The 26,982-nt window shown below is 45.3% G+C and overlaps 1 protein-coding gene across 1 annotated transcript; it reads right to left on the minus strand.

Annotated features, from left to right (window-relative positions):
* Nucleotides 1–552: 552 nt before the first annotated feature.
* Nucleotides 553–26,982, minus strand: LOC142765634 (uncharacterized). Its single transcript, XM_075866947.1, has 4 exons — nucleotides 26,763–26,982; nucleotides 14,383–14,471; nucleotides 9,057–9,276; nucleotides 553–682 (listed from the first exon to the last, which is right to left on the minus strand). The coding sequence occupies exons 1-4, from the start codon at nucleotides 26,856–26,858 to the stop codon at nucleotides 668–670; spliced, it is 420 nt and encodes a 139-aa protein (XP_075723062.1). The 5' UTR covers nucleotides 26,859–26,982; the 3' UTR covers nucleotides 553–667.

Consider the following 26,982-nt stretch of genomic DNA (forward strand, 5'->3'; position numbering starts at 1 on the left):
ATAATAGATCTGGTTGTAAATTTTCGCTTCTGGTTCATGTTTAGCATTATACTGGGCGCATAAGATATTGGAGCATGCTTTTACTCAAAATAAAGGGCAAATAAATGTCTTGATAGTCGATGAGAATTGTTTGAAATAGTTTATTTTGAAAGAGCTTATAGATTTCTTTTTTTTAACAGCTGGGATTTTTGCGGCACACAATGGAGCGATTCGCAAGCATGCATTTTTTGTTCTAGATAACTTCTAAGATACGCTTAAGCGCAGCGCCGAAATACAATTTTAATCCAAGGAACGGCACGGCACACAAACGTGAAGATGCGCGTAGCAGTACCCCAAAATAAAGGGTTAACCGGACCTCATTTTTTTTTTAGTTGAAATCACGTTTTCTCGAAGGGTTCTTCAAATTTCTCTATGCAGAGATATTTAACATGTAAAAATAGCTATAGCATCGTGACAGCACCACCAAGCATGCTTAAGCCGATCCTACGCGGCAATCACAATACCACAGCATTGTCACAAAAGAAAACACAACGAATACGCTTTTATGGGGCTGTGCACACAAATTTATTACTCTGAATCAAGGTTTAGGAGAAGCGTTTCCACGTTTAAGAAATCGTCTAGTAGGAATATTGAAGCTGTTCGTACGTCTATCCGTGACACGCTGGTTTCAAAAGGATGTTATCTGAAAATAAATAAATAATGAGTCATAATGAGCAACTTTTCTCGCAGTTATTTTCATATGCACCTGCACTGGCGTTACATTCCTAATTGCTGCCTACAAATACTGACGAGAAAATGTATTTTTTGGAACAGAAATGCGGCTCTAGACCCACTGTTTCAAAAGTTCCCTTCAGCACTGTGGGGGCTACAGGCTACAGCCAATAGGAAGGGCAGTTAGCCCCTTTACATGCATACATTCGCGCAATGTCATCTGCTCGACGTCTTCACGACGTCTGCTCGCCGAATCGTCTATGCATGCTCATTGCAGATAAGGCTAGTTCATCAACATAAAAATACAGTGAAACTGTGGTCAAGCAGGCACAACAGGCACACAAGCAGGAACAAGTGGGCACAATGAGAACTTAAACCGTGCATTTCTTGTTCTACCGAAGATCGGTAGAAGTTCGTGTAAGTGGTTCTTAAAAGAGATAGAAGAAGATAAAAGTGAGCCCCGTAATTGTTTACATCATAGTGCGACACCTCAACGGTGACTCACGAGGGATGGGGGTAAGGATGTATTAAAAAGGATAGGGAGGAATAAAGGGATAAGGATGGAGATAGGGCAGGGACAGAGAGACCCACATACAGATATAAGGAAAACACAGGAAAGATGAACACGGTCGCAAGAATCCGAGGACGGGGTACCACTCAGCGAGAGCTCTTGTCGCCGTCAGGAGATGGCGTAGGGTGAGCCAGTCGGCCAGAGCTGCGCTGTCGTCGGAGATCGCAGGAACCCGTCCGGTTGGCACAAAATCCAGTGAGCGAGCCTGTAGACGTTCATGCCGGTGGAATATTTCCCTTTGTGGCTGTTTCTCTCCGACGCTGTTCGTGGCTCTCGTATGAGTGCTTCCTCGTCGACGCATTCCGTCGCATCTTCCGCTGCAACTCTTCTATCCTCTCTTCTTCGTTTCCACTGAAGGAGGATCCGACGAGCGCGAGACGCTGTACACCAAGTTTCAAGTCCGTTGGAGAATCAGCGTTCTTATGCCCGTATTCACAAACCAGCCTCGGCCTTACTTCACGTTTTCCCCAACTTCCTGTTTTCTCTACATGCGTTGTAAAGGACCAAAAAATGGTAACAGGGTGAAAGATATGGACAAGACTGGTTCATGTATACTGGTCCAATTTGTTTATCATGTTGAATAAAGGTTTAAAACCGATAACGAAAAATCGAGGAAAGTATGAGCTTGGTTTGTGGATACGGGCCTTAGTCTGGTGATGCAGCCCAAACAATGTCTTCGATAGTTAGTCAACCCTGTCAGTTTTAAGGCATTGGTTTATCTGGGACTATGTTTTGTCAAGCAAGCGTGTGGTTTTCTTACACCTCATAGCTCTGGTAGTGCTGAGCCGCAGTGTTGAAAAAGAGTATAGTAGATATAGCGCGGCCGATGCTTTGCTGAAAATTCAGCGTAACAGTTTTGATGACGCACGAAAGCAATAGTTCTTTTGTTTCATGTTCCTGAGCATGGCTTATTTTACAAGAGGCAGCAATTATAAATGCTAAAATATCATAGTCAGCAACGTGTGAAGAAATGAATGATAACTTTTTTTTCCTTTGGTTATACACTCGAGAACACATCTTGGTGCTGCAAGTCGGGCATGGCACTGCAGTGCAACTATTTTCGGCTTGCCAGGAGATCCGACACTGCAGCAGCCGACTTATCAAATACATTGGCATTTCATGAGAGCATGCCCAGAATATAAGGATTCTACGCCACACACATGCTAACCGCAAGAATATATACAACCCTACTCTTTGTATTGATTGCGGTATCGTCGGAGTAATGCAGGGAGCAGCTTTAAGCAAACAGAAAAGCCCCTCAGATATTAGTCGTACACGTGTTATACCCGGTACAGGAAAGGAAACGCCAGAGGTGAGCATGCGCTGAAGATGATTCTAACGGGCACGCACCACTTCAGCTTATCTACCTCTTACACTCCAGGGACGTGAATGTCGTACAGATGTCTTAACCATGAACTCTAAGACAATTACTTTTCACGTTTAAGGTCTTAATTTTTGTTCATCACGATTTGCATTTACGTCTTGTATGGCGTAGCGTAAAACTGCTATTACAACAGGTTTAAAATCATCCTGCAACACTCATTTAGTATGGTCAGAAAGCACGATCAATATAGAGCCAAATGTTACATCGCAGCTTACTGCCTGAAATTGATACATAATTCTCAAAGTAACCTGCAACTTATCCACCTCTGCACTCGACATATTCTGCCTCAAACCCAAATAGATAAATCATAAACTCAAAGTATATGACCATTTGGAGATTTGAGAGTTATAAAAGACGGGTACAGGCAAACATGAGCACAAGGAATAAGTCAGGACAGCGCAAATGGCGACTAACTGCAAAGACGCACAGCGGCGGAAAATAACACATGGAAACTGAACCGCGCATGCACAAGCAATATGCGAACCTGTCAATCTGGCCCACGTGGGTGTTTACGTTAGGTGTTATGGTTATTACGTTTGATTTCTTTTTGGTGCTAAGTAAGCCACGGTTGACTCGCGCTTACGCTACCACCATCATCGATACTCGATGCACGAATGATTAGACGCGCTTCTTCAATCACGCACTCGTACGAAAGAGCGCATTCACCCAATTCTATCACGCACATACACCGTGAACAATGTAAAGATGGTGTGGAAGGTGAGCCTTTGGTTAGCGTTCTCTTGTGTTCTAATAACCGCTGCTTAGCAAAACGGCCCGTCTCTCCTACAAGCAGCTGCAGCTAAAATGACCCTCATACACCGCACCGGTATGGTAATGAGTGAATTTGTTCGGTTTGTTATCAAACTCCTGTCAGTGGATTTTTTGTATATTGGGCGCTTATTCTTTATCTGCCCAGCGGCACAAATCTATTTAGATAATTTGTCTTATTAGAACATAGGATATCTGTAACTGGACCTTCAGGTTCGAATCTATCTTTACATTGCCGAGAGTATTCATGCTGCAACTCGATGAGTGCCGAGATTTCTACAGGCACGGGAATGAATAAACGCGTGTCTAATTATCTAACCACGGCATATCAATAACAGTAGTGCATGCATTAGTCAACCGTCGAACAAGTCGCAAAAAAAAAAATCGAATGCTTGAAAGGGCACCCCAACCAATATCACCTAGAAAATATTGTCACGGGGTCGTGACGTGGCCGAAGGCAAGAGACTTCGTGTTGGGATTTAACCGTTTATTTGGGCGAACCTGTGCCCGGTAAACGAAAAGTCCAAATACAGCAGCAGTCTCGCACAGATAGCAGTCTCGGACTGATAGCGGCGAACGGAGCGTCGGCCTTCGATCAACAACTGACAAGCGGCGAAGCGCGTCGGCATTTATACACTTGCCGTCGAATGTTCTAGCGTTATCGCTGGCGGTGGCGTAGGTTCCAGAACAATCTGTACTGTTCGCACAGTGGGCGTGATCTTATCGAAATGATCTTCTACAGTCCGGAACCTTCTAGAAAACTTCAGGCACGGTTTGCGCTGAGAATCGTGTGGTGTTTTGGAACGATAACAAAAACTTGGGAAATTTAACGTGGCAATATATTCCATGCCTGCTCACTACTCCGGGGATGGCCTTTGACGTCGCTCAGTTTTGACTGTCGCCTCGTGCTGAGTGGACATACAATTGCATGCTGCCGACATTCGAGAGAGCAGGATTGCTAAGCCTGCGAAGCCTATCAGCGTGTGCTGGTGTTTCTTTTGCTGACTGCATGAAGATACCGTGTTTTTCTGCGTCTGTGAACTGCTGTGCTGCCTGGTGATATGATATTCTTTGTTCACTGAACATTGGCGTAGCGAATGTCCACAAGCTCTCCCAACGGAGCAGTTCTGCGGGCCCAACTGCCATCGCTATTGACAATGTACCGGAGGTTCGAGTGTTTTCGTTCTCCAAGGACGATCAGAAAGCCAAATGGGAGCGTGCCGTTCATCGGGATGGAATGGATGTGCATTCGCTGTGTAATTCCGAGGTATGCTTTTGACTTGCTTTAAGAGCGTTAACACGTTCTGTTCTTTCTGCAAAGTGATATCGTGTGCTTTTCTTACTTGTTGGCGAATAAGCCTTGATGTTAGACACCTTGATACGAAATTCGCTAACGCACAATGCCGCAATAACGTAACGTTCCGAGACAGCACTAGGAACTGCAGATTTAGCGTTTTTGACGAGTGGTTGTACATACTTTGGGTGAGCTTATGTACATAAGTGGTTGTGTTGTGTGTTCTGTGTAATAGTTGCTGCGCTTCCCACCAAGTTGACGGGCATGTTTGCCGAGACGTGGTCTGCTTGGCTGCAAAACGATGACGAAACGAAGTAGACGCTTGTTCGCACTCCACTTCATTGGCTTACTAGGCGGAGCGAGATGAATTTTTACGTTCGCTGCTCGCCCCTTGAAAAAGCCGAAATGAAGCAATGAACGCGCATAGCAATTTATTCTCCGAAGAGGAGTTTATCTTTCTGGGTGGCTATGTGAGCATACGACCACGGGCTTATTGTAACATCTTCGATTTTTTCCTAGACAAGAGGACAGGAGTGCTGGTGCGTTGCGTCGTGTACTTGTTGTCAACTACGAAAAATTTCTTTCCTCAGTTTTCACCATTTCTTCATGGATGTTACAATTACGCCACAATCTCGCCGAAACCATAGCCCAAGTCATTTGCTTCAAATATGTGCTGCTGCTTAATTTTGACACCTGTAGACACCTGAAAGTTTTTCTGTTTTGTACCTTAGTAAATAAGTGTCATGTGCTGCAGAAAGCCTATGATATATCGCTTTCGTAAATGGTGTATTAGCTCCTTTTCGAACCGAGGGCGTTCAATGGCTTTCATTTATTTTTAAGAGAGATAATAAATGGCTTACTGATAAATCACGCACAAAAAATTTAATGCGAAATACATTTCGTTAACCACAGCCCATTGCCACGCAAAAAACAATCTTCAACCATTGCATGTGTAACACTCGCTTGCGAGCATTTTTGTCGTTTTACGGAAGATGGTGCCGGCAGTGACTTGATATCCTAGCTTCACAGCCTATCATGCACGCTCGCTCGATCTAGCAGCGCCTCCTCTATAGTTTACCAATGTCAGCAAGATGCACCCGATACAGTCATTTGCCACCCTCTCCTCTACCCTTTCCTGCGATTGCCCGTCGCGACCCTTCGTGAGCGCTTTGCGTTCATGGGGAGAGAGCCAATCATGCATTGCCTCCCGACCGAAATCACAAAAAGTTTTCTTTTTGTTCAGTTGTGTACGATTCCGTGGGGTGGCGTCTTGCAATTCCTCGTGTTCATAGTGTTGGCCGTCACGCTGGCTGTGTAAAAGATACGGTTCTTCGGGATAGTAAACACTTTTAGTTGGGCGTACGTAACGAGCCTACTACGTATGCAGCACGATACGTTGTGTATGCTGCATGCGAAGCGCTCAACGACACTTTTATTTCACCGTATTGACCGTACCAAGTTACGTTTGGTTCAACTAGACGAATGCTCTTAGAAATAAAACAGCTTTTGGGGGCTTTTTAGCGCCCTCGTGCGGTAGCTGTGCAACATCGTCTCTCAAAGTAAAACATACTCTGTTTGGGCCGGCTTTGTTGCTCTCTGCGTTTGACGCCATCGCTGCTGTTTTGCTATCTGGTGGCTATCTCAATCGAGATATCGCGAGAGTGTCACGCCGCGTACGCTTCGCCTCGTCACTTTTACGCACGCCGCATTTTTTTTTTTTTTCGGGCGTACGCGCGCATCTCTGGAACCGATGCGTTACGTACTGCACATGTGCAGTTCTCTCTCGTGGCAGTGCTGTGTACGTGAGCTCGTTACGTACGCCCAGCTGAAAGTGTCTAATGTGTCGCCGTTCGTGGCGTTTGGCGGGACACCAATGGGGAAGCGTCACTGCAACGATACTGCGTGCGTTGAATTTGAGGGCGCTATGATGCAGCGGCCGCATTGCTTGAAGCCACAAAGAAGGACACCGAAGGAACAAATCTGACATACTTATGGTATCGGAGTGGGAAACACGCCTGTCGCATCTTCGCGGGAAAAGCGCTGGGACGCACGTGCGACGCGAGCAGAGCTACCTATCATGTAGCGCCGCATGACGACCACTCCCTGAACTAAGGCGAACCGAAGGCTTCCGCTGAGAAGCGCGCGATTCCGCTGGCACTGAAAGAAATAAAGGAGGTGTTGGGTCGAAATGGCATTCAGCGGGCCTGAAATTATATTTTATGTGGCATTGCAACATAACTCCGCGTTCAAAGGCGAAGGAGTGGTTTTCTCCTCGTATTCGCTGCCCTTCCTACAGGCGATATCTCCTCCTTGCCATATATTCCTTCAAAGCACATGCACGATGTCAGAACTAAACGTTAAGCATATCAAGATTTTGTGCTTGTCGGCTACACGTTGTTACCTGAGCTTACGCAGCCAGAATAAACACACACATACGCACAAAGACACATACGCAAACAAAGTGACTTAAGTTGATCGTGCATGAGATGCAAAGAAAAACTGGCCGGCGGCTGCATGGTTAGGAAGTGTTGGGGACAATTCGCACCCGATGTATCGCGTATATAGACCAATCGAGAGTACGTACAGTAACAAAGTCACGGGGACCACTCTTCTTGCGTCACGAAGTGTGCCAGTGAGTCGAAAATCGCCAGGCGAGATGAACGCCCTCGTTTTTGTTTTCATATTTTGAGAGGCTGGTGAGAGCTCCTTAACAGTTACCTTCCCGCAAACCTCCACGCGGGGTGTATTGATAGAAAGAACATAGCGAATGCAAAGTACGGGATCATGATTTACTAACTTGCCGAGCGTACTTCATCGCTAGATCATTGTGTCCACCTGTTGCCTGAGCATGCGAAAATGGGTTTCCATTCCTTCTTTCTTTTCCGCAGTTGTGCGTTTTTTTTTCAGTTATTCGACAGTGCTTGGGGCGCCTTGACGTTGGTCTCATGACCATATTTGAACAACGAGTCTGAATGAAGACTTAGCAACTAGCTGAGCCCTCTGTTATTTTGGTTTGAGCAGTGTAAGCTGTATAGTTACTATGGCTTCCTCGGGATGTCGCTATATGCCCAGGCGCACGTTGGCGATAACACTGAATGTAAGCTGCACGTTCGAAAAAAAAAAGTGAAGCGCTCAAAGTTATGATGCCTGCCGACAAGGGTGTGCGACCACTCGCCTGTTTGTCACGCCGATAGTACATATCTTTCAGCGAACTCGCTGATGTGACAATGAGGTAGAAAGCGCTTAAGGCGTGTGGGAAATTCCCGTATTTCCACTAATAGTTAACGGACTGTTTGCGACAGTCTATTCATGAAGATATGTGCTCTTTCAGTGATGTCGTTTAACGGTTACTTGGAAGGTTGTTGCAGGAAACGTTGAAGGGTATTACAGGTTGGCATAATTTTCCACAACACTGCCCCAATTACAAATTTACAGCAAAGCATACAGATGTGAACAGAGGTAGTAACGTTTCACGTATACGGAAGTAGTAATGTACACCACCCTGGCAGTACAAGTCAAGGGTCTCGAACTGCGCACAGAAAGCGGGCCTCAGGCAATAGGCGCAGACGGTTGAAGCGGGGGGGGGGGGGCGGGAGGGGGCGGGAATGCAAGAGATTTCAGCGGCCGTACTCGATTGAAATGACATGAAGCGTATCAGGTTAAGTGTAATTTCTGAAGGGTGGGTGGAGTAAGGATTTGAGAAACTTATATACACTTGTGCCGAATGGCCGAAATCTGTACGCCAGTTCTAAATTATTGTTTCTTGATTTACGCTTTTGTTTCAACGCGCGATTGCTACATGAGTTGCCTCATGAAAAGAATGCTTACGTCATGACCATGTAGCTCATGCACGTGCTCATGAAGAAAAACTAAAAAAAATTTTTGAGAAGACAGCAATCACGTGCGGGTGGCAGGCTGCTAGTGAAAAGTTTGCAGGTTGTACGCGCACCGCGGTGCGTGGGCTGTCTGTTTGAGACCCCCTGATCATAGTAGGGGAGTATTTACAACCTCTAAAAGATAGAATGGTTGCTACAGATACCAAACGCTTCCATGATGTTGTAAACGCTGCAATCACTACCATTTTTATGGGTGTAGGCTTAGAAGATGTACTTTATTTCTTAGGAAGTAGAAACAGTGCAAAGATAGAGACAAGGACTGAAGAAGAGTCGGGAGGGGGCTGAACTCGCAACTAAGATTTACTGGAAAGAACACTATCAAGCAACCGACTTAGAATAGTCAATTATCGTCCACATTTTTTCTGTTTGGGCAGCTGAAAACGTGTGTATTTTGACTTCCAAAGAAGTGTAAAATGAGACAGCACCACTTACGTGCACAACGTGTTTCATGGCGAAGTTGCTCGTAAATCTGGGTACATTAAGGTCTCCCGCGTCGAGTAAGTCCGTCGTTTGTACAGATAAAACCTTGCCATAGTCAGTAAGAATGATAAATCTCGTCAGCGTCCTCTGTATATTCATCGTGACTAATGTTGGCGATTTATTTGGTTTCCCGAGGTTATCTACTGCTTTTTTAGGGCTTTTAAAGCTGATGCTGGAAAGAGTACACACAACACTGTTGAAATAATGTATAACGCTCGACTTCAGATCATTTGGTTATGGATACGGAATTAAGATGGCACAGCAGAATGGCAAAGAGGAACCACACATTTTACTGAGCCCTCTAGCTGACGGGTTTCGCGACATACGTGTTTCTTTTCTGAATTACGTTGACATTTGCTTCCTGACGCTAAGCTTAACAATGTTGCACAACCTAACATGAAGACGTTTCTGTCACATAATTTGAAGCGTTAAGAATGGAGCTCTACAAACTAACTCCACAAAGTTTCAACTTGGGCTAGCTGGCACGGCATAGCGGGATGTGAATCAGGGCAACTACATTCGTAGTTACAAAATAAGAAGGGAAATAAGCAATACCTTTAACGCGTTACCGCCTGTGGCTTAACTCAGTTATGCTTGGGTGTGCGTAGCGAGAGGCACGACTCATCTAACTGTTTAGCTTGATTCTCTCTACCGTTACGTCTCTCAAGGCGTGCGGCTCATTCTGCCTCTTTGTTCTTGGCTGCCCGCCTCTCGATTTCGTTCTGACGACGAAGCCCGGCTTCTTTCAGTATCTCATACTCACTATATCCATATCTGCCGGCAAGTTCCACCAAGCCGCCCCTTCTGCATATACGATGTAATGACAGCTCCTCCTCTGTTGCAGCGCGGTTTGAGGGGTGGCCCCACTGACGTCATTGCAAATGGCGCAGAAAGCCGCTCGGTCAGCGGTGGTGGTTGCTAGGCAAAGACAGAGCTCGTGTTGCGGCCACTGGGCCCCGGTAAATCACCGAGAATACGGCGACTGTAGCTCTCGCTACAGAGGCTCGTTTCGCAGATATACCGGTACTCGCGTGGGTGAAGAATCAGCTTAATCGTCAGTGATAAGTCGAGTTACAGGGAAGTAAATAAGAAAAAAACTTATCTTCCATTTTAGTGCGATGCGAACCCAGGTATCCTGCATGATATGCATACGTTCTACAGCAGAGCCACAAAAGTGCTCAAAACTGCTTAGAAAAAAAGTTTATTCGAAGGACATGCCGAGGAGCAGTCTCCTTAACGCAAGTTGTATTTTACGGTCGAAGCGTAGAATCGCGAAGCCTAAAAACTCGTAAAGTGAGCAACGAGGGGGTTGTTTCTCTCGATTTTGCCAAGATATTTCACAGCGTACTGCATAAGCGCCTACTACTAAAGCTTATCCAGCTCTACATGGACCTTATGAATGTCTTAAAGATTACAGAATTCCTCATTAACTGCTACAAGTAGGCCTCAATAATAGCCCATCTATGGTCGCTCAAGCGTCTGTACTAAAACCCCTCCCTGTTCGAAATTCACAATATTGACCTATCTCTACATCTTACTTCTTATATTCATTTACTTCCGTCGACTGGGTAATACTTCGCAAAATACTAATATTTCTAAGGGAACTGAACTCGAACAGCACCTTAACCCAGTGTAAGAGTGGTAATGTCGCCGATTGACAAAGCCTAACCAGGCTAAAAGCATACTTGTTTCATTTCAACGCCAGCATAATCCTTTGTCATTTTAATGCTCATACTTTAGACCCACTTTTCAAGAAGTTGAAGTGCCCCCCCCACGGTGGTCTAGTGGCTAAGGTACTCGACTGCTGACCCGCAGGTCGCGGGATCGAATCCCGGCTGCGGCGGCTGCCTTTTCGATATGGGCGGAAATGTTGTAGACCCGCGTGCTCAGATTTGGGTGCAAGTTAAAGAACCCCAGATGGTCGAAATTTCCGGAGCACTCCACTACAGCGTCCCTCATATTCATATGATGGCTTTGGAACGTTAAACCCACTAATTTTTCAACTGATTTTTCGATTTTTCGATGGAGGTGACAATGCTGTAGGCCCATATGCTCAGATTTTGGTGCACGTTGAAAAACCCCAGGTGGTCGACATTTGCAGAGCCCTCCACTAAAGCGTCTCTCATAATCATATGGTGGTTTCGGCACGTTACACCTTGCATATCATTCATAATTCATGATACTTCTACGACATAAGCGTATCATGCTTAAAACGTTAAACTCATCTTGATCATCTTTTTGTTGTTCACTACATCAGCAGCCTCTGTTTCGTTTCACAATTTTTTAACACAGATTCCTTAACCGCGCCACTTGTAAAATCCTATCGAGAAGCACGGACAGCTAGGCGAGTTGGTAATTCATCTCACACCTGGCGCTGGGTCCAGGTTTGTTCCTTTTGCATTTCAATTTTTTCCCCACACTCAGTTAAGAAGAATCCTATTGAACTTTATATCTGACCACATAACCCACCCAAGCGCACGCTCATGAACTGGCACTACTGCTTTTGACACCTCGTTTTTTTATTGGCACAGCAATGGAGTGTAATGGCCACCCCCGTGGCATTGCAGCAATCACGCATTCATCAAAGTTTGCGGACAACGTCACTGCTCATTACTCGTCTGGGATGTCGTACTTTGTAACATTAATTTGTAAACCGCCTCTCACGCAATACCTGCTAAAGTTGTTTTTAAAGTATCAAACTTGACTGAAATTTAAAGATGCCGCCCATTAGAAAGCACTCAGGCCTAATTAGTTGCCGATAAGAGCAACAGCATCAACAAATTGCGCGCTCCGTAGGCGCTCATGACGCCTTAAGAACGCGTAGTAGACTGTTAGCTGATTCACAGAAAGCAGACATATGAATAGCAGGCCTGTCATGATGTAGATACGACTTTACGAAAATAGACTTTGGTAGCTATTGTGGTAATGTTCTGCTGTCGCATATTTTTGGGCCGACTAACTAAAAGCGATCTTATTTTCCCTCGATTGTCAGCCACGACTTGGCTTAGTGTAGTTGTATATGACATACACTGCTGTTTGTACCAAACGAGGGCGAGCACGTTAATAAAAATTTCGTTACAGCGCGGTCATCAATGTACGAAACTTCAAGCAGCCTTGTTAATTATAGCGCAGAGATCGAAAACGACGCCTTCTTAAGAAAGCAACCATGCGCGAAAAAAAAATTTAGAAGCCCCGGCCCATACAAGCAATGGATTCAAACGAAGCTTACCGTGTGCGTGCATAAAGTATTGCTTTTGTTTGTTTCATTGTTTATTCACCAATATAATATTTATATCATTTGTTTATTCATCCTTTCTTTTATTGTTACATAACCATTATTTGATTATTTGTATTTGTATCGTATTGTGGAATGCTCTCTCCAAGCTCAGTCTATTCTGAATGCCGGGAATTACGTGAAACTCCATCCATACGCTTGTCAGCCCAACGCTACAGTTCCTAAAGCAACAACAGTGATCGTGACTGTGTATGCAAACTAGCTTGTAGCAACCTTAGGTGACAAGTCATTTGGATAAATGATCCGCTTGCGATATCAGAAGCGGCTGATTGCTGACAACTTCATCATATAAAGAGCATCAGTGTTTGAAAACGGTGCATACTAATACACATTTCTCCAGCGCACACTTTGGGGCTGCATATCTTTAGGTTTGCCAGCCCCGAGTGTAAGCGTTTCGGACGCTGTTGCACAATAGTTGGGATCAAGTAGTGATAGGTTTTTCTGCCCACACCTCTATAAACAGCCCTTATATGGCCTGGGATGTCACGGGACGGCTTTAAGCTCTACCGCAGTCGAGTACCCTGTACTCTAAATTGTTACCCTGTTTTATCTAACGTGCGCGCGCGTCCACGCTGCATTGGAGTGTATTGGGCCATTCATGATGCGCTCGCGATCGTTTCGCTAGCTCCACATATACTAATTTTAGCATCACGTGATGTGAATTGATGACGAAGGTAAATGACACATCCTAACTTGATAATCATGACACGAAAGTCATGTACGGCATCATTTACCTACACTTCGTAACGTTGTGCTGATTTTTAAGTGACAGATCCACCCTTCTCCCTTGTGCTTCACATATCATCGATTCCCACTGTACGTAGGATTTGCCAATTTTTTTTTATAAACACGTCAAGATTGTTAACAACTTTTTCCAAACGCACGCCTCAGTGTTGTTGCATGTTTGACACGACGGGCGTAAGCTCGTTTCGCTGATGCTCACGGGACGGCTTTCGACTCTCCCATAGTAGAGTATCTAGTACTCTTAATCGTCAACCACTTTCTCTAATTCAAAGTGCTCTCTCATCGTTGAGTACAAAGTACGCGAAGTCATTGGGCACTTTTTCTAAACACACTGCTCCCTCTGTTGTCAACCTAGAAACTTTGTTTGCGTGATAATTGTTCGAGCTTTAGGTATCAAAACTGCCGTAGGATTATGAGGGAGGCCGTACTAGAACACTCCGGAACTTTCAACCATCTGGACTCGACTTTCTTTTTCTCTATCTAAATGCGGCAGTCATGGCCGATATTCGATCTCGCGACCTCTGAATTCAGCAGTCGAGAACCGTCATAACAGTGGCGGGGCACTTTAAAGGTGTCTGTTTATGCCCTCTTCAGTTATAATAGAGAAATTATAGACTATCTTCCCGAAGGAAACCTTGATGGAATGCGAAACAGCAGCGGTGCGCACGGCGTTGATCCAGTAGAAACGTGCGTTCACGTGAGTGGTAGAAGAACGATTTGAAGTGGAAACCGGTGTAGCATTTACTTGAGCAAGCGTTTCTGTGAAACACAAAGGCAGACAGGCGGGTCAGGCTTCGTGTAAGTTTTATCACGGATAAACAAGCCGAAAGATTGTTTCCACTCGACGTATGGTCAAACGTTGCGGGTGATAAGGAGGGTACACCGCGAGGGAAGTGCATTTCGAGCAGGTGGAGGAGCAGGCAGCTGCGGCGAGTGTGCTGCGGGTGAGGAAGAAATGCACAGCGCTACCTGCGAAAGAAGCTTATGAGGGGAGCGTCACGTCAACGCGGAACCGCGGCGTGACCTACTTGGCACCGCTCCTACACCGGCGTCGAGGGTAATGCGTTGCGGCGCATTTCTACGGACACACGTACGTATGGAATTATAAACGTCAGTAAAATAGTTGCTCAAACAAGATAATTCGAAAGAAATAGTTGCTCAAACAAGAAATAGTTGCTCAAACAAGAGATCTCAAACAAGATTATTCGGGTCACTTCAAGCATGCAGCGTCTAGCTCACTTGTCGTTTCCCGTGTATTTGCCGATGCATACGAAGTGGGAACCAGGGTTCAGCTTGATCCAACCAGGCAGCCAATCCTCGAATGAGGTCTGAAAGAATACCAAAATATGGATAGCTGGAGGCGTATCTGTAACCAGCACTTTTAAACTACCAGAACCGCATAGTCGTTCAGCGAACGTGGAGCGCGAAAACGGACCAAAAACACAGAAGAGCTACACAGCACAAACGCTCACTAATTGTTATAGAGAGCTCATGCCGTGTGGCTCTTCTCTTTCTTTTGTGTGTTCACAAGCTCCAAGTTTGCTTAACCAATACGAACTACCAACTAACGCACCTTTCTATCCTGTTACCGGAACTGCACCCAACTAATTTTGTGTCTAAAGCGGTAATGCAAGATCATCCACCCACCGAGAGCGTCCACATAATTGCTATAGCGAAATTTCACCAGAGCTCTTACTGTCTTTCTCGAGATGACTCAAAGGTTAAAGTCACGTTGTATTTTTGCTGGGTTGATTCATTGATCCTCCCCTGCCTCTAGAATTTTTGTGCACATATGTAAGTGTACGCCCTTTTCCTCACACAGTCTCGTTTTCTTTAATGAAGAGTTCGTAAACCTACGTGATGGTGACGTCGTGATGATGTCCCAAATATTGGCAATCTTTGACGTTACGAGAACGTTATACGGTGGCGTTATCACATGATTACAGATTTTGCCTCCAGCATGTTGACGCAGCGGACGCGGGATGCCACACACACTGCCGAAGGTTGATTTTTGCGCTTGATAAGACGCTAAGCCTCTATCCTTGATTGGGCCCGGCAACACTTTTGTGAGTTCAAATATAAAAGTCTGACTATCAATCCGGGCGGCGGCGGCTGCATTTTCCTTGGAGGCGAAAACGCTGAGGCCCGTGTGCTCAGATTTGGGTGCACGCTAGAGAACCACAGGTAGTCGAAATTTCCGAAACCCTTCACTACGGCGTCTCTCATAATCATGTTGTGGTTTTCGGACGTTAAACCCCGCCCCGCCGCGGTGGTCTAGTGGCTAAAGCACTCGGCTGCTGACCCGCAGGTCGCGGGTTCAAATCCCGGCTGCGGCGGCTGCATTTCCGATGGAGGCGGAAATGTCGAGGCCCGTGTGCTCAGATTTGGGTGCACGTTAAAGAACCCCAGGTGGTCAAAATTTCCAGAGCCCTCCACTACGGCGTCTCTCATAATCATACGGTGGTTTTGGAATGTTAAATCCCACAAATCAATCAATCAACGTTAAACCCCACATATAAATCATATCAAAGTTTGACTATCAGCGCATAAGCCTTTGGCATGCGCTGATAGTCCCACATTTGACATTCGACAAAATTATTAAAACCCGTCCATTGAGAGGGAGTATCAGGAATTGTTCGCATGCAAACAACGCTTTTTATCTCTTTTCATAGCAGTTAGTGCGCTCCGAGCAACGCAAAAAAAATCAATGAAACGGAATCGAGACGATGTGTACTTTCTTCAGCGTGCGTCATGACTTCAAGCATCCTTTTTTTTTCGAATAAGTGGTAAATTTCTGTGTGTTCGCTAGTGCACGTGTGAGAGCGTGGCGACGCCTTGTGGTGTCTCTAGTAATTGATTGATTGATTTGTAAGGTTTAACGTCTCAAAACCACTATATGATTATGAGAGATGCCGTAGTGGAGGGCTCCGGAAATTTTGACCACCTGGGGTTCTTTAACGTGCACCCAAATCTGAGCACACGGGCCTCGACATTTCCACCACCATCGGAAATGTAGCCGCCGCAGCCGGGATTTGAACCCACGACCTGCGGGTCAGCAGCCGAGTACCTTAGCCACTAGACCACCGCGGCGGGGCATGTGTGTCTCTAGTAAGTACACACATCACCATGCTCAAAACAGCCAATGACCATGTACTTAGGGTATATAGCGCAGTAACTTCGCTACATGACGTCATTCATAGAGAAAAGAATGAGCTATTTTCTCGCTGATTTCAACAAACCACTGTAAATTTCAGGACGTGTGCAGCACTATAATGTAAGGCTAGCGTGATCTTCAACTGCTCATCGGCAACGTTTTCTAACCGTGCTTCTAAAGTGTTCCAGTGCATTTTTAAGAACATCATGGCATTGACACTGTGCAATCATTAGCACCTCTATTTGCCGTTGTCTCCTCGGTGACGTGCTCAATTTTCTGCGTCTATACCAGTCACTCATTAGATTGGATAAACTTTTATTTGGTCCTCCAAAACACAGATAACTATGTTGCGGGCAGCTAACACGTCGGGACTGAGATGCCAAGCTTCTCAGCCGCCTCGCGGGCTTGGTGGACAGCCCAGAGCTGATCTGCCAAGGATGAGCTGCGGATTGCCGACTCCCATCTGGCAGAGGTGATGTTCGATATATGAGCGAATTTGGTGCACTGCCAGAGCATGTGTTCTAATGAAACTATTTCCCCACAATGTGAACAAAGATTACTTGGGTATAGGTCAGGTTACATGATGTGTAACATTTTCAAAGTAGGGTACATCCGCGTTTGCAAAAGCCTTAATGTAAGTGCTTGGGGCCGCGTTAGATTTATGTGAGGTGGAAGGAAAATACTTCTAGACAGGCAGAAATGTTTAGTGAGCTCGTTATATGTTGTAAGAATTTGCCGGTTATCCCCTTCACCAGTAGAACACATCCCCGGGGAGGCGCGGTTGGAGAGTTCTCGCACCGCCTCGTGTGCTGCTTCATTGAAATTGGGAGGGGAATCGTTGATTTGCTTGAGGTGAGCTGGGAACCAACTCAGAAGATGATGCGTTATGTTCTTGCTTGCAGTATTCTCAGCATTTGTTCAGACACCGTCCCCTTGACGAACGCCCGTAGTGCTGCCGTGGAATCACTGTAGACGACTTCAATGTTATCCATCTTGAGTGCTAAGGCGATAGACACCTGTTCCGCAATGATTGGGTCTTTCGTCCTGACCGTCGCTGAAGTGACGACATGGGCATCCCCATCGACCACCACTGCCACAAACGCTTTCCCATTGGCGTAGGAAGCCGCGTCAACAAATACGACCCCTTGTTCCTCGTTTGAGACTTGACGAAGTATAGTCCTGGTCCTCGCTACTCTTCTTACGACTTTGTGTTCTCGATGCTTGTTTCTTGTCATAGGAGACACCGTGATATTCTCCCTGATATTTTCGGGGATATCATTGTAATTGTGCCTGATTGTCATTGGGTGTTGGCCTAGCTCCTGCAGGATCATTCTCCCCGACCTTCTTGTAGTTAACCTTGCAAACTGTGCTCTCTCTTGGGCTTCTGCTATTTCTTCGAGCGTGTTGTGAATGCCAAGCTCAAGCAGACGCTCGGTGCTGGTATATATGAGTAGGCCCTGGACCTTCTTGATAACTTTCCTGAGGAGCACATTCAGTGTCTCGGACTCTGCTCTTGACCAGTTGTGCATTGCTGCCTCGTACGTGAAGTGGCTTAGAACAAACGCGTGCATCAACCTGATGAGGTTGTCTTCCTTGATCCCGTTTCTTTTGTTGGCCACTCTGCGTATGAGGTGCACCGCACGGTCTGTTTTCCAAGTTAACTTGGCTATAGATTTGCTGTTGGCGCCGGTAGACTCTATCAGCATGCCCAGGGCTTTGATGGAGTCGACCCTCTGAATGGAATCCCCTTGATTTGTACGGAGTTGAATGTCTATCTGGTTTAACGGCTCCCATCTCGTGAGGTTCGGTCCCCAGCGTGCAGTCCAATACAGTAAAAGTTCTGACTTACTCGAGGAGCACTTGAGCCCAGAAGGATGAAGGTACTCTTCTACGGTGTCAATCGCCTCTTGCGGGGCGCTCTCACTCTGCCCCTCGCATCAACCTGTGCACCAGATGGTAATGTCATCTGCGTAGATGCTGTGCTTCAACCCTTCAATGCTCGATAACTTATTTGACAGTCCACTCATGGCAATGTTGAACAGCATTGGGGAAATCACTGCCCCTTGCGGCGTGCCCTTGCTTCTAGTTCGATTGCTGTGGTCTCGATAGCTGCAATCTTCATCGCGGCTTTCTGATCTCTAAGAAAGGACCATACGTAGTCATAGAAGGCTTTCCCCAGACCAAGCTTGGAAATTGCTTCGAGTATGAATGAGTGGTGAATGTTGTCAAACGCTTTTTCTAGATCTAGGCACAGAATGGCTCTCACGTCTCTCGTTTTGTTGTCGATTACCTGGTGTTTGATAAGCTTAAATGCATCTTGAGTGGATAGCCCTGGCCTGAATCCAACCATATTGTGTGTATATATGTCGTTATCTTCCAAGTACTTGTTTATCCTTTGCTGTATGCATGTTCCGGAAACTTGCCGATACATAATGTCAAGGATATTGGCCTCATGTTGTCCAAGTTAGGGGGCTTTCCTGGCTTAGGAATAAGGATTGTCCTGGCCAGCTTCCACTGCTCTGGCACCCTGCCTTCTTTCTATGCTGCATTGATCATACCCTTCAGCATTTCAATTGAATCATCATCAAGGTTACGAAGGGCCTTGTTTGATATACCATCCGGGCCAGGGGCCGACCTGCCGTTGAGATCATGCAAGGCTCTTCTGATCTCTTCGATGTTAAAGCCACCCTCACGACCTGGATTGGGCCTGCCCTGGTACTGTCTACTTGGTGGTGCCAATCCTCTTTTGATTGGGAGGTACTTATGCACGAGCCGCTGCACGACTTGCTGTTCTGTAGTGCACTCCATCTCTTTATGCAAAATTCGAGTGATAACAAGCTTTTGATTTGTTTTGGTGGTGTTTTCGTTGAGGAGAGTCACTCATTGAGCATTACGCAAATGGATTCGTGTTCACCCACGAACGCGAAAACTTTCCCCCGGTGGACGGCCATTAATCGCTTATACCTAGCAAAGCTACTTAACAATAACTGGGGCGTCACAATCCGAAACCACGTTATAAATATGAGAAACGCCGTATAGTGTAGGGTCCTGGAAATCCTACCATCTGCGTGCCCTGACAGTGCACAGTACATGGGCCCCTGACAATTCCCCTCGGCCGAAATGAGGCAGCCTAGGTGGAACACTTGCTACGTGGCTCGGATGCTGACTCACAGGGCGCGGGTTCAACCACGGCCATGGCGATCGCATTTCGATGAAGGTGAAATGGTAGAGGCCTTGTACTGTGCGATGCGAGGGCACGTCAAAGAACACCAGATGGAATAAGTTTCCCGAGTGATCCACTACGGGGTCTCGCATAATCATATCGAGGTTTAGATATGAAACACCTAATGCACTATTATCACATCCACCAAAATGAGACCACCGAAGAAAGAATCAAAACCGTGACCTGAGTGTTAGAAGCCTAGCACCGAAAATGCTTCAAAACGCGGCGGACTGATAACGACTTACTACCGAATATTTCCTCCCACAAATGAATATAGCCTATACTGTTTTCACTTACGTTGCTATTTGAAAGGCGTTGGCCACTGAACGCTTCGAAAATGTGAGCCGATACTAAAGCGAAAGCGTCCTCGTCAAAATACGGCCCCACACTAATTTTTTCGTCTGAAAAAAATAAAAACAAGGAGTATAAGTTAAACGCCACGTTGGAAATGCTCATGCCTAGGACGAACGTGCTTTCCGACAAAAATTAACGCTGCTGCTTCCACTAAGTCGTGCGAAGCTAGGTTACAGTCATGGGTGAGCGCATGGAGGGGGGAGCAATAGAGTAGCTTCACCCCCCCCCCTGCCACAGTCAACTGAATAGGGGCGCAAAGGCAGCCCTATACAATAACATAAAATGAAGGGGGGGTGCTATCTTCGCCACCCCCCACCCCTGGAGGGAATCCCTCCGCACGCTAATGGTCACGGTATAGAGCTGGTAAGCGCCTGGCAGCCTGGCTTGGCTTGGCTTTTTTGTACCTTGTCAAGTGTCCCCCACCCTAAACCCTTTCTGTACTCTATTATTTGTGGCTATACTTGTATCTTTTTTTCATATATATATATCTTTCTGTGTCTGTTTTCTAGGGTACGTTCGCACTTGGCTTCGAAGGAAGTGAAAGCGACAAAACTCACTGGAACTCGCTGGTTGTCTTCTTACTTATTTCTCTCTCTACCTATACTTATTCTCTGCAAATTATTGCTTTCTTCTGTTTTTGTCTGTTTATTCCTGCCTCGTTTTCCCCCAGTCTATTTTTCTCTGCGTCTTTTGTCTACAGCAATACAGAAAGAAAGTAACGTCTTACTTGCACTTCACACATAGACTACAACATACATAAACAAAGTGCATATAAAATGGAAAATTGAGCATCCATAAGCTGTCTACACGACTACACCCACAAGCTAAAAGTATATGCTTGTTTCTTCAATGAAGTCCCTGGGAATCGGAACACTCTGTGAGGATTTCATTTTTTCACTCAAATAGAAAAATTGACTACGTGTTACTGATGTATTGTGCTAACATATCCAGTTCATGGATGACAACCGAAAAAAGGAATATTTCAGCTCTTCACTGTTATTTTTGTACTATGTAAATAAGCTTGCATGTTTGTGCCAAGTAGCTCGTGTTTGTGATTGAGAAAAATTTCGAACTTCAATTTTAAAATCGATATGAAGGAGCTCACAAATATTTCGAAACATACCTGTTTCGCTTATGCTGCTAGCGTAAGAAGTTCAGAAATATCTCGAGCGTTACTAATCGCAGACTGAATGTGTGATAGTATTTCGCGATCAATATACTCACAATCTTTGCATTAAAATTATTATCAAAAGGTGCTGACTCACTGATGAATGTGAAATCAACTTGCGCTAGATTTTCGAAGTTGAAGTAGTTCTGAAAACAAAACAGAAAAAAAAGAATGCACACTTCGCAAAACCAAGGAGTCTTCAATTATCTCTCGTACTTGGAAAATAGCGCTGCCTACTGACAGCAAAGCCTGATAATATGTATTCGGATAAAAATTCTTTTCTAGGGCACAGCATAGAAAATTCAGCAGTCAAGCAAAAAGTTACTCCATTCGCAAGCAGCCTCTCATAAAACGCAAGCTGTTCTCCACTACGTTAGAAGTTGTTAATAGCTGCCAGGTTTCGTTATTTTGGAGATGGCTGCCACTAGCGAACACTCAATCCCATTCAATTCATTCGTTATTCTTCGCAAGAAGTATGCATCAGTCCTGATATAAAGGCAGAAACGCATAACACGGAGGAGTTGTTAAGGGGGCCCTTAAGTCACGTCCAGGTATGCAAACAATACAGAGCGCGAGAAATTAGAATAACGGCGGTAGAATGGGTCATTCTATTCACGTCAAGAGAGCATGAAACAATGTGAGTTAGCTTTGTAACTGGTAAACGATTGGGGTTCTATTAGGTCTGTGGTATATTTTGTTTCAAAGATGTGATGCGGTATGTGTCAATGTAAATTATCAATAATTTGTGCGAGATTTTGGAAAGGTTCATCACATAACTGCGCAAAAAAAAAAACAGCCGAAAACACGAAAGAAGAGAAAAGGAGACAAGAGCGAAGAATGTGCGTTTGTATGACCGCTTCTTTCGCGTTCCCGTCTGTTTTTTGCGCAGTCGCACTATAGATCAATACAAACTCGCCCATCTTATCAATATTCTTTGGAATAGCTAAAGTACCAACATATGGATGAAGCAACATACGAAATAGAGTAATTCGCGACATGAATCTGCGGTGCCGTTTGCATCAGATAAGCTTATGGTTATAATCACATCTATAAACAAAGCCCGCTATAAGAAACAATCTCGCATGTTCGCTTATTCATTCACATAAGACGACGGGAATATGCAGGCCATCTCTTTTTTTTCCTCTCGGTGGATGAATGCTGCCCTGCCTCCCTCGGTACTGACTTTCTCACAGTTCGGAAGCACCTCATTTTATTTTTGTGCAGCCTCCATGATCAGACCGTCTTTTAGTCATAGTTTTCTTAAGTTAACTGGAGGAGACTTTGTCATTGCGACCATTCAGCGACCATGAGAATGCTGGGTAGTACATGGTATCGCCATACTTTTGGGTCTCGAATCGCACTTGTGGCTTTGCCTATTTCTGTGTTTCGGTTTTATTTAGAGAAAAGGAAAGAGTTGTTCTGAACTTCGTGACTAGATTTCAGCTCGTGGGCATGAAAAATCAAGGTGGTGATGCGTAGCTGATAAACTGTTGCGGATTGTTCTTTCGTGACAAAGGAGCTTCAAGCCATACGAAGCCAGAAGGAACGTGAAATACGCAGGCCTGTTATAGGCAAAACATTTGCCGCCCATGATTCTGATGCTTGCTGAAGTGCCAAGCGTGGGCAGCTCTCAATGACACTAGCGCTAGAGTTCCTTCCAATGTATTTATAAGAAACTGTATGCTTTAAGCAAGCTGTGATGCGATGTGAGGACGTCATCACGTTTAGGACATCACCACGTTAACGTGACGACACTTTTCGTCACCATCACGTCTTGTCGACGTGACAAACTTAAGCGATCTGCGACGCAATTCCGAAATCATAGGGTGACGTCACCTCGCGATGATGTCTTGCATCACTCGTCACTCAATCCGACGTCACGAGACGGCGCCACGCAGGACGCCAACAAAATTTCGGGCTTCACGTGGCATCACTAGGGCTTTCGCCTTGAGAAAATAAAGCTTGCCTCTGCCAACTGCTTCGATCGGTTAGAAAAACACACTCCCACGGCGATGTAGTCTCCCGCGTTTATTGTGCCACCACCGCTTCCAATAGTGTAGTCGCTTGCATCCGTTGCCCTGTTGTAGTAGTGCCCCGTAGCGTTACTCATTTCAGTATTGACGAGTGAGTTTCGTGGCCCCAAAGCAGCTATTCCGGCACTGGAAGATGGATGCACGCGCAAAAAGTGAACGTCAGAAATAATTGTCGTGGATCTCCAACAGCATAGCCACATACACATTTATTATAAACCTAGAATAGAAAGAGACAAAGAGGCCGATATCAAGTGATACGATGTCTTGCAGAGCAAGCTGTTGGGAAATAGGTAATAGGAGAAGGAGGGGAATAAAAAGGGTATAGATGAAAGCATAGCGCTGTAAATTCAACATCAACATCAGCATCATCATCATTAATCTTACTACGTCCACTGCAGGACAAAAGTCTCTCCAATGTTCCGCAGTCGACTCGCTGCTGTGCTTGATGCAGCCACATAGCACCCGCAAAATTCCTATATAATCTCATCTGCCCACAAAACTTTCTGTCTCCCCTTCACCCTCTTGCCTTCTCTGGAAATCTATTCTGTGATCTATAAAGACCAGAGGTTTTCTTGCCATGGTGCTACATGCCCCACCAGCGACCATGTCTTCTTGATTTTGACTATAATATCCCTTAAATCCCGTTTCTTCACTGGTCCACTCTACAAAGTGCACTACAACACATTAAGTGGTTGGGAAAGGAGTGTGACGGTAAAAATCAGAGAAGGAAGAACAGGATCACCAGCTTCGTTGTGTGCAGTCTTCGCAAGATCAGTGCGCAGCTGTACTTTTTTTCTTCATAAGTATGTTGGGATGTTCTATAATGCCCGAGCATATGATCGGCTTCCATCATGACTGTATCGTTGCCGGCAGGCTTGTATGTGCCACTGTGGGGAAAAAATGTTTGCGCAAGCACGCGAAAAGACGACGAGATCATATTGCCAGTGATCGGATCAGCCTGTCCTGGTGTACTGCTAAAGTTACACGTTGCTGCGCTGTTACAATACAGTGTGTCAATATGATAGAAAGGAACACGATAAAATTGACGTCTTACGGTTTGTCAGCAGAAGAACAATATACAAAAATGTACGCCGCCAAGTTAACAAATCCTTTCGCCTCAGTTTCACTCATCGGTTCTGCATATCCCATCTGAAAGGAACAAAATTGCCTTTAAGAGTTAATTCATAGTTTAGAGCAGAGAGATTTCTGAATTTACCCATCAATAAGTCGGTCACGTCTTTTAACTTAACTTTCAGATACTAGAGCACACATGGGATCTAACATGCAAGAGTACACTAAATAAATGCAATAAAACAAGTTTTATTGGAAGAAATAACTCAAAATGTGCTGGGCGCATTCGCTACAGACGCCTTTTACTTGTTATATTGGTTCTAGCAAGCCCCACTCGAAATATTTCTCGATATAAGTGGTTTTATGCTGCCTCTACAATCATATGCATGATGATGATGTTGAAAACTTCATTTAGGTCCACAGAAGTCACAGGCAAGACCCAGCGTCACCCGGCTTGTCGCACAAGGGGACAGCCAAGCCAAGCTTGGCCGTCTGTTCAGAGGCACCCTGGATGGATGGGAAGATTTCTTTGCATTGCTTCTCAGATCGACCCACGTACGACCAAGAGATAATTTCACGTGCTGACGCTATGATGAAAGTTTGGCAATATTTCGCGTCATAACATTCTTATATTGTGTGAAACAGCACATAGACCGAAGGCAAAAATGAAATACAGGTGACAACTAGACAATCATTGCATTTCGGCAATCTAGTGTTTTTTCCCTTCCTTTTGTGCTTGGTTTCTGTCCTCTGCCTCTGCCCCGCCGTGGTGGTGAGTGGCTAAGATACTTGGCTGCTGACCCGCGGTCGCGCGATCAAATCCCGGCTGCGGCTGCTGCATTTCCGATGGATGCGGAAATGTTGTATGCCCGTGTGCTCATATTTGGGTGCACGCTAAAATACCCCAAGTCGACGAATTTTCCGGAGCCCCCCACTACAGCGTCTCTCATAATGATATGGCAGTTTTGGGACGTTAAACCCCACATAACATGCGTTCTGCTTCACTAGTAAAAATTAACGGTCACACGTACATTTGCCCAACTTTCTGTTTTACTGGTCATAAGTGATGACTTTTGTATGACTCAGACTGAAGTCGATGCCGCGGGACGCTGATAATGATGACGGCAAAATCTGCCCTTTGGTGAGGCATTCAGTACTTTCACTTTGAGCAGGCTCGAGATGCAGGTGCGTGTGGCCCGTAGTTTGAAACTGCACTTCTCACAGCAGGCCACTTCGCATGGTCGACGTGCGCCTCTTGGTGCTCACCTTTCTCGCAAGCGAGACAAGGTCTCCCAACGGTTCCTCTCCAATAGGGAAACTTGAGTGGAAATTAAAGTGCGTTGTCTTTCTGACTTAATTTTACAGCAAATAAAAAAGATGTAATAGATGCCTAAAAATTCAAGAGTTGTTGTCCGAGGGTGAATATGTGATAAGTGAAGCTTAGCGTTTGTAGCAGACACACTACCTTTCCTTCCTTCCTTCCTTCCTTTCTTTCTTTCCTTCTTCCTCATTGCACAACCTTGCTTCTTGCGTTTGCCTTTTTACTATCCGGGAACTGGACTTTGTGCCATGTACATTATCATCACCGCAGCTCATTTGTTTCTTCAGGCAACAGCGACGGTCGTGTGTGAAACGATACAGTGCAACAATGAAAAGCAACCATGACATCAGGCCGAGTGAAACGACATGTAACCTCGTTAGAAGATCAGACTGGCATACTACAAATGGCTGGTGTTCCACATTTATCGGGCCAACATTACTACTCACCACACCTCTCAACTAACTGTTAGGAAGGGAACACGCCATAGGCCAACATCGATTACGAGTGGCACATTGCGGCTTCTCTCGTTAGCCGTTCGTATTGATTGCTTGGGCGGTGATTGGGTGCGCGCCTGTTCAGGATGATGGTCGTTTTTTTTATAACCACCCACAACAGACGTTGATACTACCAGGTCTGCTGCAAAACACGAACACACAGAGGAAATAATTTTTTATTTCTCGTTTCTTTTCTGTTCTTGCAGAGTTTATATGCGGTGTTGCCTGTGTTACACCAAGGAACCAAGAAATACGAGAGCGTAAGACAGCCCAGGCCTCTAAAATTATCTGCATTTGAAATGCAATAAGCGCAACATACACGGGGCACAATAGGAGCAATTGAACTGAGAGGTTCGTGTGGGCCAAATAATCATAAAATAATGAACAAAAAAGAGCAAACAATGCCCTGCCAACTTCACCGAAGTATTGCAGGCTAACTAGTTAAAAATAAATAAATAAATTAGACATGTTTCAAATAGTATTATTTAAGAAGAGAAAGAGACCTGGGTGGAAAGTTAGAGAGCACTCGCCTCCACCCCCACAGCCAATCACCTCCAAGGGAACGAGAGAGGATCTCAGCGACATATTGTACAAAACCGTTTACCAGAATACGCAAATAAATATTTTGACTTGGTCTTGACTTACAAAAACAATTTTTTTCTTGCTTTTTTTTTCTCGGTTTCGATCTTCCATCATGCAGGCTGACTTTGCCATCTTCTTTGTCTTCTCCTTTCATGTCTTTACTGTCAGATAGGATCCCGTAGCGTACATTTTATCGAAACGTAAATAGACAGTACTTACCGGAAAGACAACGTGTACGCCATTGTTGGCCATTGTGAATTTCTGATGCAGGCGAACGATGACAGGCAGAGGACTGTGGGGAAGATAATTCGCCATGCTTTTGGCACTGTGACTCGGGTGGTTGAGACGCTCCTGGTGGGTATAGCTGTCGAGAAAGGACCTAACTATTCAGCTAGCTGGATGCAACTGCGGGCGATAGAAGAACCACTCAGCTGCAAGT

Source organism: Rhipicephalus microplus, chromosome 6, assembly GCF_043290135.1.
Source record: "Rhipicephalus microplus isolate Deutch F79 chromosome 6, USDA_Rmic, whole genome shotgun sequence".
In the NCBI taxonomy this organism is placed as follows: domain Eukaryota; kingdom Metazoa; phylum Arthropoda; class Arachnida; order Ixodida; family Ixodidae; genus Rhipicephalus; species Rhipicephalus microplus.

Coding starts and splice junctions, on each gene's coding strand:
- LOC142765634 (XM_075866947.1), bottom strand. CDS start 26,858: ATGGCGAATTATCTTCCCCACAGTCCTCTGCCTGTCATCGTTCGCCTG. Junction 14,472..26,762: donor GCGTACACGTTGTCTTTCCG/GTAAGTACTGTC, acceptor GTATTCTTTCAG/ACCTCATTCGAGGATTGGCT. Junction 9,277..14,382: donor AAATACACGGGAAACGACAA/GTGAGCTAGACG, acceptor TACTCTTTCCAG/CATCAGCTTTAAAAGCCCTA.